This window comes from Sceloporus undulatus, chromosome 4 (genome assembly GCF_019175285.1).
Source record: "Sceloporus undulatus isolate JIND9_A2432 ecotype Alabama chromosome 4, SceUnd_v1.1, whole genome shotgun sequence".
Taxonomy (NCBI): Eukaryota; Metazoa; Chordata; class Lepidosauria; order Squamata; family Phrynosomatidae; genus Sceloporus; species Sceloporus undulatus.
This window is the reverse complement of record NC_056525.1, coordinates 168,348,839-168,365,529: the sequence shown is the minus strand read 5'-3', so window position 1 is coordinate 168,365,529 and position 16,691 is coordinate 168,348,839. Positions and strand designations below refer to the sequence as shown.

At 42.7% G+C, this 16,691-nt stretch overlaps 1 protein-coding gene across 7 annotated transcripts in view; it reads left to right on the top strand.

The window, feature by feature from the left end:
• Positions 1-16,691, top strand: part of RREB1 (ras responsive element binding protein 1) — a 170,320-nt gene that overhangs the window by 141,391 nt on the left and 12,238 nt on the right. For all 7 annotated transcript variants that reach the window (XM_042464651.1, XM_042464654.1, XM_042464655.1 and 4 more), the window contains 2 exons: positions 218-407; positions 3,555-6,246. In XM_042464651.1, coding sequence (XP_042320585.1) covers positions 218-407; positions 3,555-6,246 — 2,882 coding nt within the window. The remainder of the gene's footprint in view (positions 1-217; positions 408-3,554; positions 6,247-16,691) is intronic.

Here is a 16,691-nt window from a genome sequence, read left to right as displayed (position 1 = left end):
AAGGGACTGCTACAGCCTTTGTCAACATATAGTTTTCCATGGTTATACCAGTTACATTTTTGCAGCAGAAGATAATGAAGAGGATGGTAGTAGATAGTAATCTGTTTAATAGCAATCTGGTTTTGTTGGTGTGGTTATATACCTTGTACACCTAACTGGTTGAACCATTTGACAGCCAAAATTTTTAACATGATCTTTTTCTCCTCCACCTGTCTAGGTGTGACATCTGTTGTATTACCTTCCGCACACACAGGGGCTTGTTACGGCATAATGCAGCTATTCATAAACAACTTCCAAAAGACCCAACGGGAAAGCCTTTTATTCAGAACAACCCTTCAATTCCAGCAGGCTTCCACGATCTAGGATTCACCGACTTCTCCTGTAAGAAATTTCCACGCATTTCTCAGGTATTATTATTATTATTATTATTATTATTATTATTATTATTATTATTATTGGCTTACTAGCTGAGTTGTATCAGTTTTTGTTACATTTAATTTGTGGAGGATGGCGACAGGCACTTGCATGATCAGGTAGGTGACTTGATTTAAATTGACATACAGTACTTAATTTGTAAGAAAAGTAGGTTTGGTCACAGAAGGAGGAGGAGTAGATATAGGAGGAAGGAATATCAACAAACTAAGATACGTAGATGACACCATAATACTAGCAGAAAACCTTACAGACCTGGAACAACTACTGAAAAAGATCAAGGAAGAGAGTACAGAGGTAGGCTTACTGTTGAACATAAAGAAAACAAAAATAATGGCGATAAAGAGCCTACACAAATTGGACCTAGACAATGAGGAAATAGAAATAGTAAAAGATTTCTCATACCTGGGATCAAACATTGATAGGAACGGAGACTGCAGGCAGGAAATCAGAAGAAGATTAAGAATGGGGAGGGCAGCTATGAAAGAACTAGAAAAGATCCTAAAATACAAAGATATACAACTGAGCACAAAAATTAGAATTATACAAGCCATTGTATTCCCTATTACCATGTGTGGATGTGAGAGTGGAACAGTTAAGAAAGAAGATAATAGAAAAATCAATTCATTTGAGATATGGTGCTGGAGAAGCGTGCTGAGGACTGCATGGACAGCCAAAATGACAAACAAATGGGTCCTAGAGCAGATCGCCAGAAATCTCCCTGGAAGCCAAGAGGACAAAACTGAAGCTGTCATACTTAGGACACATCATGAGAAGGCATGAATCATTGGAAAAAACAACAATGCTAGGAAAGGTGGAGTAAAGTAGAAAGAGAGGAAGGCCACAGGCTAGATGGATGGACTCTATTAAAGAGATCATGAGTATGAGTTTGCAGGAACTGGGCAGAGCAGTGGAGGACAGGAGGTCTTGGAGATGTCTCATCAGCAGGGTCGCCATGGGTTGTGATTGACTCAAAGATGGTTAACAACAACAAAATCTTCCTGTGTCTACATTCTGTAGAAAATCCTTCAGTAGTAAGCAGAAAACTTGGAGGATGGTTGTTAACGCTCTAATAACAAACTAAATAAGGAAATAACGTGGAAACAGCTGAGCATGTGGCTATACAAATACTTTGACCACATTTCCTTGGGTTTAGGCACTTAAAACATTGAGGTGGGATGTATGTAAGCGGAATTTTAAATGTATAACACACTTTGATTGAGACACAATGTTTCATGCTCCCTCCCATCATGCTCAACTTATTTGTTTTCTGGCTGGTCTGGGCTGGACATTTTCTCCCCATAGCCATTAAGGGACCAGGGGATGAGGAGGAGGAGGAAGACGTCATTTTCCTGGACCTCCAGAGGATAATCTCCACAATCCTATGCTATGCTAGGTCAAATAAGTACATAGGTACATACATAGGTATCTTTCCAGTATGCCTGCCTTTGCTATTAGCATGATGAATTCCAGAATGCTATCTGTGGAGTACCAAGAGCACATTATGTGCTGTTTCGCATTGGAGTCTTATTGATGTATATTGTTCTCACATCACTGTTGGCTGGTTAGATAATCATCCTTCTCTGTATACATATCAGAGCATTAGCTCATGCGGAACTTGGCCTTCCTTGTGAACAGAGGTCATTGACACAGATGCTCACCTTGGAAAGAAGGTCAAGCAACTAGATGTCTTGCAAATGGGCCTCTGTAAACTTGGGGGGCAGCAACTTGATAGCCTATTAGCCAAGTTCAGTCTTTGAATGATGCAAACAGATGTTAGTAGTAATGTCTAAGCCTGTGTGATCTCAAGGGAGATCCTAGTCTCTTCCTGTGATTAATTTTTATGTTGATTATTGTTCAAAATCTCAAGCGTTTTTATACCTTCCTTTTAAAAAATGATGTAAATATTAGAAGTTTAAGGATAGTTTTTTGGTAAGGAAGTGAATCTCTTTTTATATTTCACCATTTCATTGTTGGAGGGTGGGAAGTCAATTTGCTCTGTGGTGTCTGTGTGCTCACATGCGCACTTTAGATGGGGGACGGAGTTCCAGGGAGTAATAGGTTAATAACTTTGTTTTAATGTTTGTTTGTCTTTATGTTTGGAAGTATTATTGGATGCTATTGTTATATGTTTGTATATTAATGATGATGGTGATTATGTCAGTTTTGCTAAAATGAACAAGAATAAAAAAAATTGGTTGTTGATTAAAAACTTCTCACTTCTGGAGGTTGAGAAGTAATTTTTACCACATGGGGGAGCAGTTGACAGGGGCATTTTTCAAATTTGAAATGACTTCTTTAGGCCTAAAACAGGCTAGGCCCCATCTCAAGTGGTGTTGATACTGCCCTCCAAATTTCATAGAGTGTGCTGGAGGGCTTTTTTTAAAGTAACATAAAGGCCTGTTACAGACAGCCAAAATAAAGCTGCTTCGAGTCACAGTAGAGGTATGGTGTTTCAATGATGCACGCGTCCTAAGAGTCCAGAAGTCGCACCAACGCCAGCTCAGCCCTAATGGACGGACCGTGGCTCTTTGGGGGCTTCGACTCTTAGGACGCTGGTGCTGCATCATTGAAACACCATCCTCTACTGTGACTCGAAGCAGCTTTATTTTGGCTGTCTGTAACAGGCCATAAACAAATGTATGGGAAGTGTGGTGGAAGGTGCAGTGCTTCTAGGTAGGGAGGACCTAGGGAAACAGACCCCAGCTTATAGCAATAGATTTTACTGATGAACAATTTGAAGAGACAAATGGGTGTCTTGTTCTATTTTCTCCCACTCTTTCATCAAAGAGCCTTTCCAAAAGGGCTTCATAACTCAGTCTGACAGTAGCATTGTTGTCAAACCCATTTCTGATGAACTATCAGACATCCAGCAGATCTTAAACAGCAGATCTATTGAGAATCTAAAAAAACCTGAAGTCATATGAATATGGGCTTTTCCTGTGTCTTCACTCCTTGCTCCCTCCTCGTAATGGAAGTGTTGTGTTTGTACGCTAAACCCTAGGACAGTAGTGTACACATTGTGTGGTGTTGGGGTCTAAATGTCTTTTCCTTCCCTCAGGATAGTTGATCCTGTTAGTTTTCTTACACTGAACCTCTTGTTTGTTCTCTAATGTTTGTAGGTCTGGTGTGAAACAAACTTGCGGAGGTGCACCAGTGAATTTCATCGGTATGTCTGTGAGATGTGTAATAAGGCATTCCCCATGCAGTTGGCACTCAAGCTGCACACAGAAACCCATGCAACTGATCAGAAAAAAGAAGAGCACAAACTGCCGTCAGAGGATGCAAACTTGAAGGCCTACATGGAGTCCCTGGGACTGCAGCATACCAAAGACATTAAACCTGCCAAGCAGGAGGAGCTTGCACCAGATAGTGAGGTCCATGAAATGCAGCAAAGAACACTGAAATGTAATCTACCTCAGGGACCTGGTAGTGCTAACCAGTTGAATGTGTCCCCTCTGGAAGCTGCCTCTGTGGGTGGGACTTTCTCGGTCCTTTCCCCTACGAAGGAAAACATAAAGCTCCTGTCACTACAGCCTTTCCAGAAGGGTTTCATAATTCAGCCTGACAATAGCATTGTTGTCAAACCTATTTCTGGTGAACTAGCAGACATCCAGCAGATCTTAAAGATGGCTTCTTCAGCAGCCCCACAGATCAGCCTCCCCCAGCTTTCTAAGACTTCTCACATACCCGTGCAGTCTATATTCAAGCATATGCCTCCGCTGAAGCCAAAGCCGTTAGTAGCGCCTCGGACTATGGTGGCAACTTCAACACCTCCTCCGTTAGTCAATACTCAGCAAGCCTCACCTGGGTGCATCAGTCCAAGCCTTCCTCCAGTGCCACCCAAGCCGATCTTACACTCGGAAGAGTCAACTTCAAACTCTCATCTTCCACATAGTAAATCAGGAGCCAACCCCAGCCCTTCTACCCAGGACAAGATGGAGCCTATGAATCAGCATGAAATGAAAACACAGCTGGAGCAAGACAGCATCATCGAGGCTCTTCTGCCTTTGACCATGGAGGCAAAGATCAAACAAGAGGTCACAGAGCGAGACTTCAAAGCCATCATCACCAGTGCGACAAACAAGAAGACACCAGCCATGAGGAAAGTCTTGTATCCCTGTCGTTTTTGTGACCAGGTGTTTCCTTTCTCTGGGGTCCTGAGGGCTCACATCCGCTCCCACTTAGGCATCTCCCCATATCAGTGTAACATCTGTGACTACATCGCAGCTGATAAAGCAGCGCTGATCAGGCATTTGAGGACGCACAGTGGGGAGAGGCCATACATCTGCAAAATTTGCCAATATCCTTTTACAGTGAAAGCAAACTGTGAAAGGCATTTGCGCAAAAAGCACCTGAAGACAACCAGGAAGGAGATAGAGAAGAACATTGAGTATGTTGCGAGCAATGCAGCAGAGATGGTAGATGCCTTTTGCTCCCCAGACACGGTGTGCAAGTTCTGTGGGGAGGACCTGAAGCATTACCGTGCTCTCCGCATCCATATGCGGGCACATAGTGGCTGCCAGAAAAAGAAGCCATTTGAATGCAAGGAGTGTGGCACTGCCTTCTCAGCCAAGCGGAACTGCATCCATCATCTCCTTAAGCAGCATTTGCACATCCCAGAGAGGGAGGTAGAGAGTTATGTGTTGGCAGTGGAGTGCATTCCTCCAGAGAACCAAGCAGGCCCTCTGCAGTTACTAGAAGGCAGCACTTACACAGATTGCAAGCCCATCACACCTTTTCTGGAATCACAGAATGGTGTTTTAAGGGGCACCCCCTCTCATCCATCGATCAAACTTGAAACTGCAAATAGCTTCTCTAGAAATTTTGACGAGCCTTTAGATTTCTCTCAGAAGAACAAAAACCTGAACTCTGTGCTTGTAAAACAGGAGAGTCCATTTGATTCTCCTCTCTATGACTGTTCCATGGAGCCCATTGACTTGTCCATCCCCAAAGCTCCAAAGGACAGTGAAGATTTCCTGAATGAGTACAAGAAGCAAGAGCCCCTTGATGGGCACTATGAGAACCTTCATAATTGTGAGTGGTCTACTCCAGCTAATGGCAACCTGGAAAATCGAATTTTCAGACATTCCCAGCCACCGAAGGGTCCACTGCATTTGACTGTCCCAATCATTTCTCCATCCCTCTTGGGGAACTCGGCTTTGTTGCGACCCTTGAGGCCCAAGCCACCTCCTCTCTTGCCAAAGCCCCTTGTAACTAAAGAACTGCCACCTCTTGCTTCCATTGCACAGATTATTTCATCTGTGTCCTCTGCTCCTGCTTTATTAAAAACAGAAGTTGTAGACTCAGTTCCTAAGGCATCCATTGGCAACTCCAGTGTGATTGATAATTCGGGGAACTCTAAACCAAACACAACAATCATGGCTGCTGTCCAGCCTGATCCCAGCATTCCCAGTAATTTGGCAGATTGTGCATGCAGTCCAAATGGATCCCAGAAGTCTCCTAGTCCTGGATCTCTGAAGAAAAGAGGCAGAAAGAAAGGAACAAAAAACAAGACCAAGGCCAACAGTGGTGTGGACCTAGAGTCAAGTGGGGAGTTTGCCAGTATTGAGAAGATGTTGGCAACCACAGACACAAATAAGTTCAGCACATTTCTCCAGTCAACTGCAGACTTCAAGGAAGTAGCTAACAGAAATGGAACTAGCGAGGAAGAGAGAGAGACAGCTGAAGATAAACCCCTAAAAGGAAAGAGGAATGCCTACTCAAATTGTGTTCAGAAAATTAAGTGTCCTCATTGTCCAAGAGTTTTTCCTTGGGCAAGTTCCTTACAGCGCCACATGCTTAGTCACACAGGTAAGAGTTATGGCCTTGGGGACATATAAGTGAGTATTTGTTGCTGAGCCTATATTGTGATGGGTAGACCAGGATCTAGATATGGTTATGCACAGGGAGCACATCAGCTTTCCCAGTTCAGAAGAAATTGCTAGGCTGACTTGAAAAAGGTGTGCAAACTTTAGTATATGATCCCTGCAGGGTAAATTTCACAGAGCTTCGAAGTAAAACACTGTAAGTACCAATGTAACTGATAACATTATATAATGTTACTTTGGAGGTGCCTTGGGGTTCTCTCCCCAAAATTTTTGCCACTTTCTTGTGTTCTGGATGAATCCACTTCCTAGAAAAATAAAAAATAACTTATACTGTATATACTCGTCTATTAGTCGACCTCATGTATAAGTCAAGGGTAACATTTGGGGCCAAAAATGTGGGTTTTTATATGACCCGTGGATATGTCGAGGGTTGAACTTGGGGCAGCCCAGCTGGGGAGAGACTGCTGGTGATTGCTCACCCTTGGAAGCCTTTTCCTGCCTGGGCTTTCCCCTGTGGAGGCAACCCAGAGAGGGAGAGTCTTCAGGGCAAATGCGTGCCCTTGGAAGCCTTTCCCTGCCTGGGCTTTCTCTGCGGAGCCAACCCAGAGGGAGAGACTCCAGGGCGAACACGTGCCCTTGGAAGCCTTTCCTTGACTGGGCGTTGCCTCGCGGAGGCACTCCAGCCGGGGAAAGGCTGAGGGGCAATCACTTGTCCTTCACAGGCTCTCCCCAACTGGGCTGCCCCTTGCGGAGGCAATCCAGCTGAGCAGAGGCTTGGTTGAAAGACCGATTGCCCCATGCATAAGTCTACCCAGGATGCTGGAGGCTATTTTGGGGCCAAAATTTCTCGATGTACTGTATAGTCAAGTATATACAGTAAGTAATAAGCATTTTAACAATGAATTGAATAATGAGCCACTGGATACTTTAAATAAAAAAAAATACAACAATAGCAAGTTGTGTGATTTGCTTATGTAGGGAATTATCAATGCTGCTGCCTTTGCCATCCTCAAAAAGACATATGGTGGGGCCTTGGTCTGCTGAGGTTTGGTTCCAGGATTTTCTGTGGATACCAAAATCCATGGATGCTCAAGTCTGATTATATACAGTGGCATAGTAAAATGGTATCCATTATATACAATGGCAAAATCTTGCTTTTTGGAATTAGTATTTTTTTAAAAAATCTATTTTAAAGCTGTGGATGGTTCAGTCTGTGGGTGGAAAATGTGTGGATATGGCAGGCCAACTGTATCACTTTATCATGAACCTATATAGAATCAAGAATCATAGAATTTGTTTTCTGTTCCCCCCCCCTTTTTTTTTTTTTCATTTTTTCCATTTTTTTCTGGACCTTCACATCTCTAATCAGTACATGTACCACTACTGGAACAAGGACAGTGTTTGCACAGTCAAACCCTGTCCTGTAATTTCATCTGCAGGGTCACTGCAAACTGATTTATTGGCTTGGATAAAGTGGCAAGAATTTAATGGCTTGTATATATGGGCAGTGGGTGGGAAATAAAGGGATGTAGCACCTAGTGGTTGGAAGGTAGTTCATGAACACAAGGAATATTCCCATAGTGACAAGACACTGCTTATTGAGTTGTATCTGACCCCGCTAAACATAGTTCTCAGATGTGTGATTTCCTAGTGGTTATTGGACTGAAATTCCTATCAGGCCTAGCATACATAATCAGTTAGGAATGATGAGAGTTGCTGTCTAACAATATATGAAGCACAAGTTCCCCACCCCTAGTATAGGTATTTCTTTTGCTGTGAAACAATACTGTACTGGACAAATCATAACTTAAATTTTGTTCTTGTCTCAGATTTGATATCTAACATCTATAAATTAAAGGATTGATGGGGTGGGTAGGGGCATCATTAGGAGGACCTCACCAGGTGATGCCCTAACAGTTACTAAGAATCCTATATGGTGTGCTATGGGATGAGGTCGAGGTGTGTGTGATACCATGAGTTATTGCACTGGGTGATGCAAACCCTAGTAATATCACTAGGGCTGGGAACATTTCATGGCTAAGGCCTTGGAGTGCCACTATAAGGTAAACCACCTTTCCTTACCAGCATCTATATGTTTTGGCATACAGCTCCCGTCGCCTCCAGCTAGCATGGTCATTCATCAGGTATGCTGAAAATTGTAGGGAAAAACTTAGAGGGACCCAGGTTCAGCAAGGCTGGGGTCAGCAAAATTAGATTAGATGGAGCATAGGTAAGCCTTGAGCTTTAAGCTACATGTTCCACAATTTTGTTGAGATGCAAAATCCATTTCTGTTAAGGACAATAGGGAAGAAAACTCCAGTGCTTAACCCTTTCCCCAGCTGCTGTTTGCCTGCTTCAAATTGGCCCCTCAAGCAGCTTTTTCATTTAAGGGAAGTTAAATTCAAGATTTTGCCATGTTTTAAACCTTCAGGGTTATGAAAGTTGCTGTGGAAGGAGGATTTGGAATGGGGAAACAGCTGCAGAGTGAACCTGAGTTGTTTTCACGTTAGCTAATTTTTTTCTCTCTGCTTGGCTGCTAAAAGTATCATTTCCTGCCACCGTAGAGTTTGCAAAATACTCATGGTAGAGCAATTGTCAAGCTTAAAATTTTAGATTTAGTTACTGTTGAAAGATTATGAGCCTTCCTGATAAATCTTTCCGTTGATGGGTTTCTAGCTCAGACTTCCATAACCCTGCAGTTGAAGAAACTGAAATTATTTTCTAATTTTTTGCATTGATCTGAAACCTCAATCTGGGTTTTGAGAAGTGAATATAAGAAGTGGGTAGCTTTGTCATTCTGGTGTGGCATCTGCTGTACTTCCATATATATTGCAAGGAACACATTTGTGTGTGTGCATGTTTGCATGCACCTTCAAATTGCCTATTGACTTGCAGTGAACCCATGAATTTCAAAGGGTTTTCTTAGGCAAGGAATATTCACATGTGGTTTTGCCCATTCCTTCCTCTGAAATATAGCCTGCAGCACCTGGTATTTGTTGGTGGTCAATCCTCCAAGTACTAACCAGAGCTGATCCTGCTTAGCTTCCAGGATCAGATGGGATGTGGTGCCTTTAGGGCAATACTAGGCTTAGCAAGTATTCAGTTCCACCCATGTGCCTCCAAAGCATGCTTCCTACTCTCAAAAATTCTACAGCAAGCAGCAGTGTCAAAATTTTAGACACTAGGGAGCATGCTTTGGAGGCATCTGGTTTGGGCTGATTAACAAGGAGTCACTTTTTGCTCACCTGAGGCAACCAAGTGCACTTTTTACCTTAGATATATTGATGTACATTCTGTGTTGTAGTAATACACTAAAGAATCTTTCTCAGGTTATGATTTGTTTGGGTGTTGTTTTTGTTGTTTTGTGCCTTTCAAGTTATTTCTGACTACAGTGATATTCTTGGCAAGATTTGTTCAGAGGGGGTTTGTTTTTCTCTTCTTCTGAGGCTGAGAGAATGCAGCTTGGCCAAAGTCACCCAGGGGTTTCTGTGGCCAAGCAGGGATTCAAATACACTACCAATCTCCATAGTTGGAATCCAATGCTCAAACCACTGTGCCATGCTTGGGTATTCCAGGCAGGTAATCAAGGAGTGATGTTCTCTCCTCTGTCATTCAAATGATCTTCAGTGTGATCCAGACCAGTATAGCCTAGACTCTCCATGTAAATATATCCCACCCCCCTCCACTTTCCCAAGGAAGGGTTGTACAAACCAAGCCTCAGGGTATTTACAGAGGGGTCTGGTTATTCTGAATGCTGACTATGTGGTATGGAAGTAAGGGGCTCTCATCATTATGCCTATTTCACAACCAACCCATCTGGTTCTTCATATGCTAAATTGTGTGTACAGTCCGCCCTTCTCTTACGTGGGGGATCCATTCCGGACCCCCCCCCCCGCATAAGAGAAAAACTGTGGGTGCTCAAGCCCCATTCAAATGAATGGGGCTTGTGCCCACGGCAGTGGTGCATGGGGCGCACGCCACAGGAGCACACCCCATTCATGCGAATGGGATGTGCCACCCCTTGTGCCCTGCATGCTCCCGCACGGCTTTGAGCATGTGCACAAAGCCACGTGTAGCACACCCATGTATAACGCGGGCGCACTGTACTTTAGTGATCGGTTCTGAAATAATTCGAGTTATATACTGTATATGCTCATGTATAAGAAATTTTAGTTGAAAATTGATTTAAAAACCTGTTGACTTATGCACGGGTCAATGTAAGTACTGTACTTTAACAACTATATAAAAAAGAAACCATCCTCTGGGAAAGGCAAGAGCGTAATCTGTTCTAGAAGCACCAACTCACCTCTATTCTCTCATCCATCCAGCCTTTAGTATGAGCACAGACAATTATGCTTACTGGAATTTTGTTAGGTTTTTCACATAGTTTTCCTTTGCTTCATCCTTTAAATTCTTTGTTTCATGTTCTTAAGTTTTACCCTTGACTTCTCCATGGGTCTTATCAAAATCTGTAATTTTAGCCCGAAAACCTAACCTTGACTTGTATATGAGATCAATTTATAGTTGGGTATATACAGTATTCAACAGTAACTGCATTACTTCTGATACTTTTGAGACTTTTGGATGTGTTCACACCACAGAAGATGTTGTGGGAATACATTCGGTTCTTCTTAGTGAGTGGCCTTGCTGTTTGCTAACTATGTTGTTGTTGTGTTGTTGTTGTTTGCATTCTAGTCACCTCTGTCTTATGGCAACCCTAGAGCAACCCTATCGTGGGGTTTTCTTGGCAAGATTTGTTCAGAAGAGGTTTGCTATTGCCTTCCCTGAGGATGTTACTCGCCCAAGGTTACCCAGTTGGTTTTATGGCCAAGCCAGGAATCAAACCCAAGTCTCCAGGAGTCATAGTCCAATGCTCAAACCATCACGCCATGAATAATTGATAATATTTCCACATAATATTTGATCATGCCAGTAGTTCCTATTATGGGGCTGCTGTTTATGGTGCTGCTTCTTGCTGCACCTGAATATGTGGATCATATTCATGGGTAGTTTTGTAAAGCACTGATAAAGATTTTTAGTGACCTGAAAAAAAAGTGTGTGTGATGCGTAGATAGAGAAATGTGCAGCATTCTTTCATTTCATCTGTGGAACAATCTTTTCTGGTATTTTTGGATGTTTGCCATCTATTTGAGCTTGTGAATTGAGCATATGTAATACTACCCTGGAGAAAAATTGATGCTTGCATTGGCAGAGGGTTGAATTAGATGGCCCTTGGGGACCCTTTCACAACTGTGATTCTGTGACACAAAAGCAATCTTTAACAGTAAATTTCCTGCTCCAAACAAAGGAAAAGGAAGAAAAAAAGGCAATTTTTTTAGGACAAAAAGGTAAACAAGACATTTCTTACACTAAACGAATGAAAAGTTACAGCAGTGGAGTGTTTTTTTTTAAAAAAATAGCTGTTTTTGTATCCAAACATGTAAAGCAGTGGTTCTCAACCTTCCTAGTGCCGTGACCCTTTAATACAGTTCCTCATGTTGTAGTGCATCCCAACCATAAAATTATGGTGTCTCGATTCCTAAGACCATCGGAAATATGTGTCTTAGGTGAAAGAGTCACCCTGTGAAAGAGTCGTTCGACCCCATTGGTTGGGGATCACTGATTTAAAGATTTTTGCTTGTGTAGCTGGCTTCTCAGACCAATTGTTCAAAGCAGGCTTTGAATGCAGGTTATACAATGCTGTTGAAGACATTTGTTTTTGTAGTGGCTACTCTTTTCTAGATTTAAATCAATGTGGAGAAGCTGTATCTAGATTTTCTCCTCCTGTCCCTATTTTTTAGTTCAGTGCAGTATGGCTATTTGCAATTTTATCACCAAGAATCTTGGTCCAAGCTAGTCTTGGGATAATAATTTTTAAATTGGCAGTAACTTTGCTTAAATACAGGAGATTGCAGAGTTGCAAGCATCACCAAACTTTTCCTTACTCGGAAGAGACAGCTAGCCAACATTCACCATAATTATTTATTCTCTGTGTATTTACATTAGTAGTGAACATCAGTCTTTGTTAACCCCCCCCCCCCGCCATACTGCCTATGAAGTTGGCACCAGAAAGTCATGATTTGTATATTCAACAAAGTTCTGTGAATTATCCCAGGGATGCATGTGGAATTGTAGCCTAATTAGCCATCTGACTAATGAGCAGTGTAATCCCTTCCAGGTCTCTACTTGCTGTAGAAATGGCCAACTGTCGTGTGTTGGTGTTTTAGTATTTGTGGTGGAAAAACAGAAAGAATAGTTGAAACAAGAGTAGCAAAGGAAGTGGCATGACTGCTATGCTTAAAAGATACAGGACTCTTTATACAACTCATGATCTTCCTTGATTCAAAGTCAGATGGTATATAGTGCAGAAGGCAACTTCTGATGGAAGATTAATGAGACACAAACATCCGTAAGGCCTGCATTGTGCTAAGGGGATGTGGCCACTGTATCTCCTATAGCATCTTTCCTATAACAGCTTCCTCTGTCCTATTCCCCATTCATTTGTTTTTCCATCACAAAGAATTTTACAACTTCTACTGAGTTGCATTTGTTGCTGTTGCTGCTGCTGTCTTAGGGTGAGTTAATTGTGCCTTAATTTTTATTTCTGAGTCCCCCCCCCCCTTTTTTTTTTTTTTTTTTTTTATATGCTACGCTCTTGGTTCAGTTTGTTCAGAACATTTTCCTGTTGGGAGATCAAGTGGTGGGGTGGGGTATGAAGATATTGGGCCTAGATTTGGCAGAGATTGAATTGAAGACTTCATGCATTTGCAAAACATGTGGTCCACACCCTCCATTTTTATTTTTTATTTTTTTGGCAGTGTGGTTCTCAAGTATCCTCTAAAGGGTCTGCATTCCCTTGTCAGACGTTTCTAGGAGTGGCTTGATGTGACATATAACAGTGAACATGCAGTGCCCTTTTTGACCAGCCTTCACCTTGCATTCCCATCCTAAAACCATGTTTTTAAAGTTTTGAGTCTCATTCTTTGGGGAGGGGGGAAGTAAGATAAAAATAAAGTGATTGATTGCTGTATTCAGCGCCATAGCATTTCCCATCCATTTCAGCTTGGAAGAAGAGGATGATTTTCAGGGACTATTAGAGTTCACAGAGTAGGTTAGTATTTCCCTCCCCAGCGCTCACTGCCCTCCCCTTGCACAGTTAGACTGAGGGTATGTGTGGAACACACTCATAGAATCATAGAATCGTAGAGTTGGAAGAGACCGCAAGGGCCATCCAATCCAACCCCCTGCCATGCAGGAAATCCCAATCAAAACATCCCCGACAAATGGCCATCCAACCTCTAAGGAAGGAGACTCCGAGGGAGCGTGTTCCACTGTCGAACAGCCCTTACTGTCAGGACGTTCTTCCTAATGTTGAGGTGGAATCTCTTTTCCTGTAGCTTGCATCCATTGCTCCGGGTCCTAGTCTCTGGAGCAGCAGAAAACAAGCGAGCGAGCTCCTCAATATGACATCCCTTCAAATATTTAAACAGGGCTATCATATCACCCCTTAACCTTCTCTTCTCCAGGCTAAACATCCCCAGCTCCCTTAGTCATTCCACATAGGGCATGGTTTCCAGACCCTTCACCATTTTAGTCGCCTTTCTTTGGACACGCTCCAGTTTCTCAACATCCTTTTTAAATTGTGGTGCCCAGAACTGGACAGAGTATTCCAGGTGGGACCTGACCAGAGTAGAATATAGTGGCACTATTACTTCTCTTGATTCAGATACTATACTTCTATTGATGCAGCCTAAAATCGCATTAGCCTTGTTAGCTGCCGCATCGCACTGTTGACTCATGTTCAACTTGTGGTCTACTTGGACTCCCAGATGCCTTTCACACGTAGTCTCATTCACTGTCAGCTACTCTCCCTCACATCAGTCTGCAGGTTCACTTCAGAACAGTTTTTGGGTTTGTGGAGAAGGAGTACAGTATTTATGCGTTTGTGCATCATTCAAGGATCTACCTCATGGATGTTTAATTTGGGTTTTCCCTTCTCTGGGTATAATGTAGGAGATAAACTGCTATTACTTTCTGATGCATTACTGCACGCAAAGAGTACAGATTATGCTTACTGAGAGGTAAATGTAAGCATGTCACAGGCGGGGTACAGACCGCTGCTTTGTGGCGGTCTGCCGCCGCCGCCAGTAGGTCCACGGGGGAGCCGGAGCCTTCACACGGCCTGACTCCTGCGCGGACCGAAAAAGAAGCTCCAAAATGGAGCTTCTTTTTCCGTCGCGTTTGCGACGTAGCGAGGCGCCAGGGGCGCGCTCGCTACATCACAAGCGGCGCGACGCGTACGGACGCTCAGCGTCCGATACGCAAAGATGGCGCCGGCCATGTAGAAGGGCCGGTGCCATCTTGTACGGACGGAGTCCGTACTAGGCCCAGGGGCGTCTATAAGAGACGCCCCTTTTTAAAAATGGGACGTCCGGAGGACGTCCCAAATGGCGGTGCAGAAAGCACCACAGTTATCCAGGAAAACTGAATGAGAAGTCTAATTGGCAGCAGTATGAATACTTCCACTTGAGAGAAGGCAAATTTACTAAAGTGTTCCATCTAGTGGAAGTTTTTTGGGATTGGCACTGTGTGTGTGTGTGTGTGTGTGTGTGTGTGTGTGTGTAAGAGGGGAGACCTTGCCATTCTGCAGAAATTTAAGGTGATTGTAGAGGCATGCTAAAAACTCTACCATTTCTAATCAGTAATCGTCACTGATTTTCTGAAAAGCTGTTAAAGCAACAATAGGAATCAATATGGTATGATGACAATATTTTGCAGACCTTTTGAGCCAAGAATCAAACAAGACAGTGCAGCTCTTTCTTTCTTTCTTTCTTTCTTTCTTTCTTTCTTTCTTTCTATTAGTTTTTCAAGTTCTCCCAGTGTGATTGTGCAACATATTCACAGATCTTAACAATTGCATGTGATCAGGAGCATATATGTAGTCAGGGAGATCTGTTCAGATTTTCCTTCTCCACTAGGTGAGTGAAAAAATGAAAAAAGTTCTGTAGGGATCCTTACAGCTGCTTATACCTAAAGTCCTTGGAGCTGGCATGCTTGTGTTACATAACTGACTGTTATGCAAATAACATATTCCTTTATCTCACACATTCATATGTAGGCATTTCAGTTAGACTTGTTTTTAATGCTCTGACGTTCCACCCAGTTGTTGTTGGACTTCAAGGTTTTAAGAAGTGAATTCCTGTCTCCACCCCACCCTGAAAGAGTTTCTCCTTTAACCATGACAAGTATGCAGACTGCACTCTGCTTTCACTGTGCAGTACAGTCACAAAAGCCACCGCTGTGCTACTTAATTTGTTCTAAATGAGCTACTTTCTTAAATAAATAAATAATAATAAATAAAACTTTTATTTGTATCCCGCTTTTCTGTAACTAGACAATCAGAGCGGCTCACAACATATTAAAATCCACATTTACAACATTATGTCCCAAATTCCCCCCTTAAAACAGGATTAAACATGTTACAATTAAAATATCTATTAAAATACACACACACACACACAATATGACGAGGACAGAGCGGTGGGCATGATGTGAGGGGCAGTCATTCTGTGGCTGGGCGCTTTTTATTCAGGAAAGGCCTGCCGGAAGAGATCCGTCTTGACAGCTTTTTAAAAGCTGTCTAAGCTGGCAATTTGACGGATTTAGTCCGACAGGCCGTTCCATAGTTTGGGAGCAATTGCTGAGAAGGCCCTCTGGGAGGCAGCAGTTAGTCTGGTTTTTAAAGGCTCCAATAGATTCCTCCCGGAGGACCTGAGAGTGCGGGGCAGATTATATGGGAGCAGGCGATCCCTCAAATAGGTTGGGCCCAAGCCATGTAGGGCTTTAAATGCTTTTTAATGCATGGTATATTGTGTTTTTTTTTCAAAGGAAGTGAAAGCATTTTATGTCACTGTCAACACAGTATGTTGAAATATGTTTGTTGGGGGGGGTGTTGCTCCTTAGAATATATTTTCTTCTCATTTAAAGAAAAATGACAAAAATAAGCTAGCTGGTGTAAGATTTTGGCTTCAGTTTTATGCTGGAAATAGTTTACCTGGCACTAAAGAAAGGGCAACTGCAAAAACAGAACATCCTTCCTCTACTCCCCCAATGATATTTTAATCTGATTGAGCTCAGAGCATCACCATTTTGATTTCTGTGATGTTCTTGTGAAGCAGGTTATGCCTTACAGCTGCCTTTCGAAACCTGGTGCCCTCTAAATATCCTGGCTTAAAACTTGCATCATTTGACAGCCAGCAAGAAACACTCATGAGCTTGTCCTACCTGTAACCCACTATTCACTCAATGTAAGGCTGGCATTTCCTTAGATAGATGAATATTTGGCTTAAAACCATTTGCTTGTTGCAGGAATGTAGACCCATTGAATCACTGGGTTTTACATCTGTGTTGAATTATCATTCACCAATT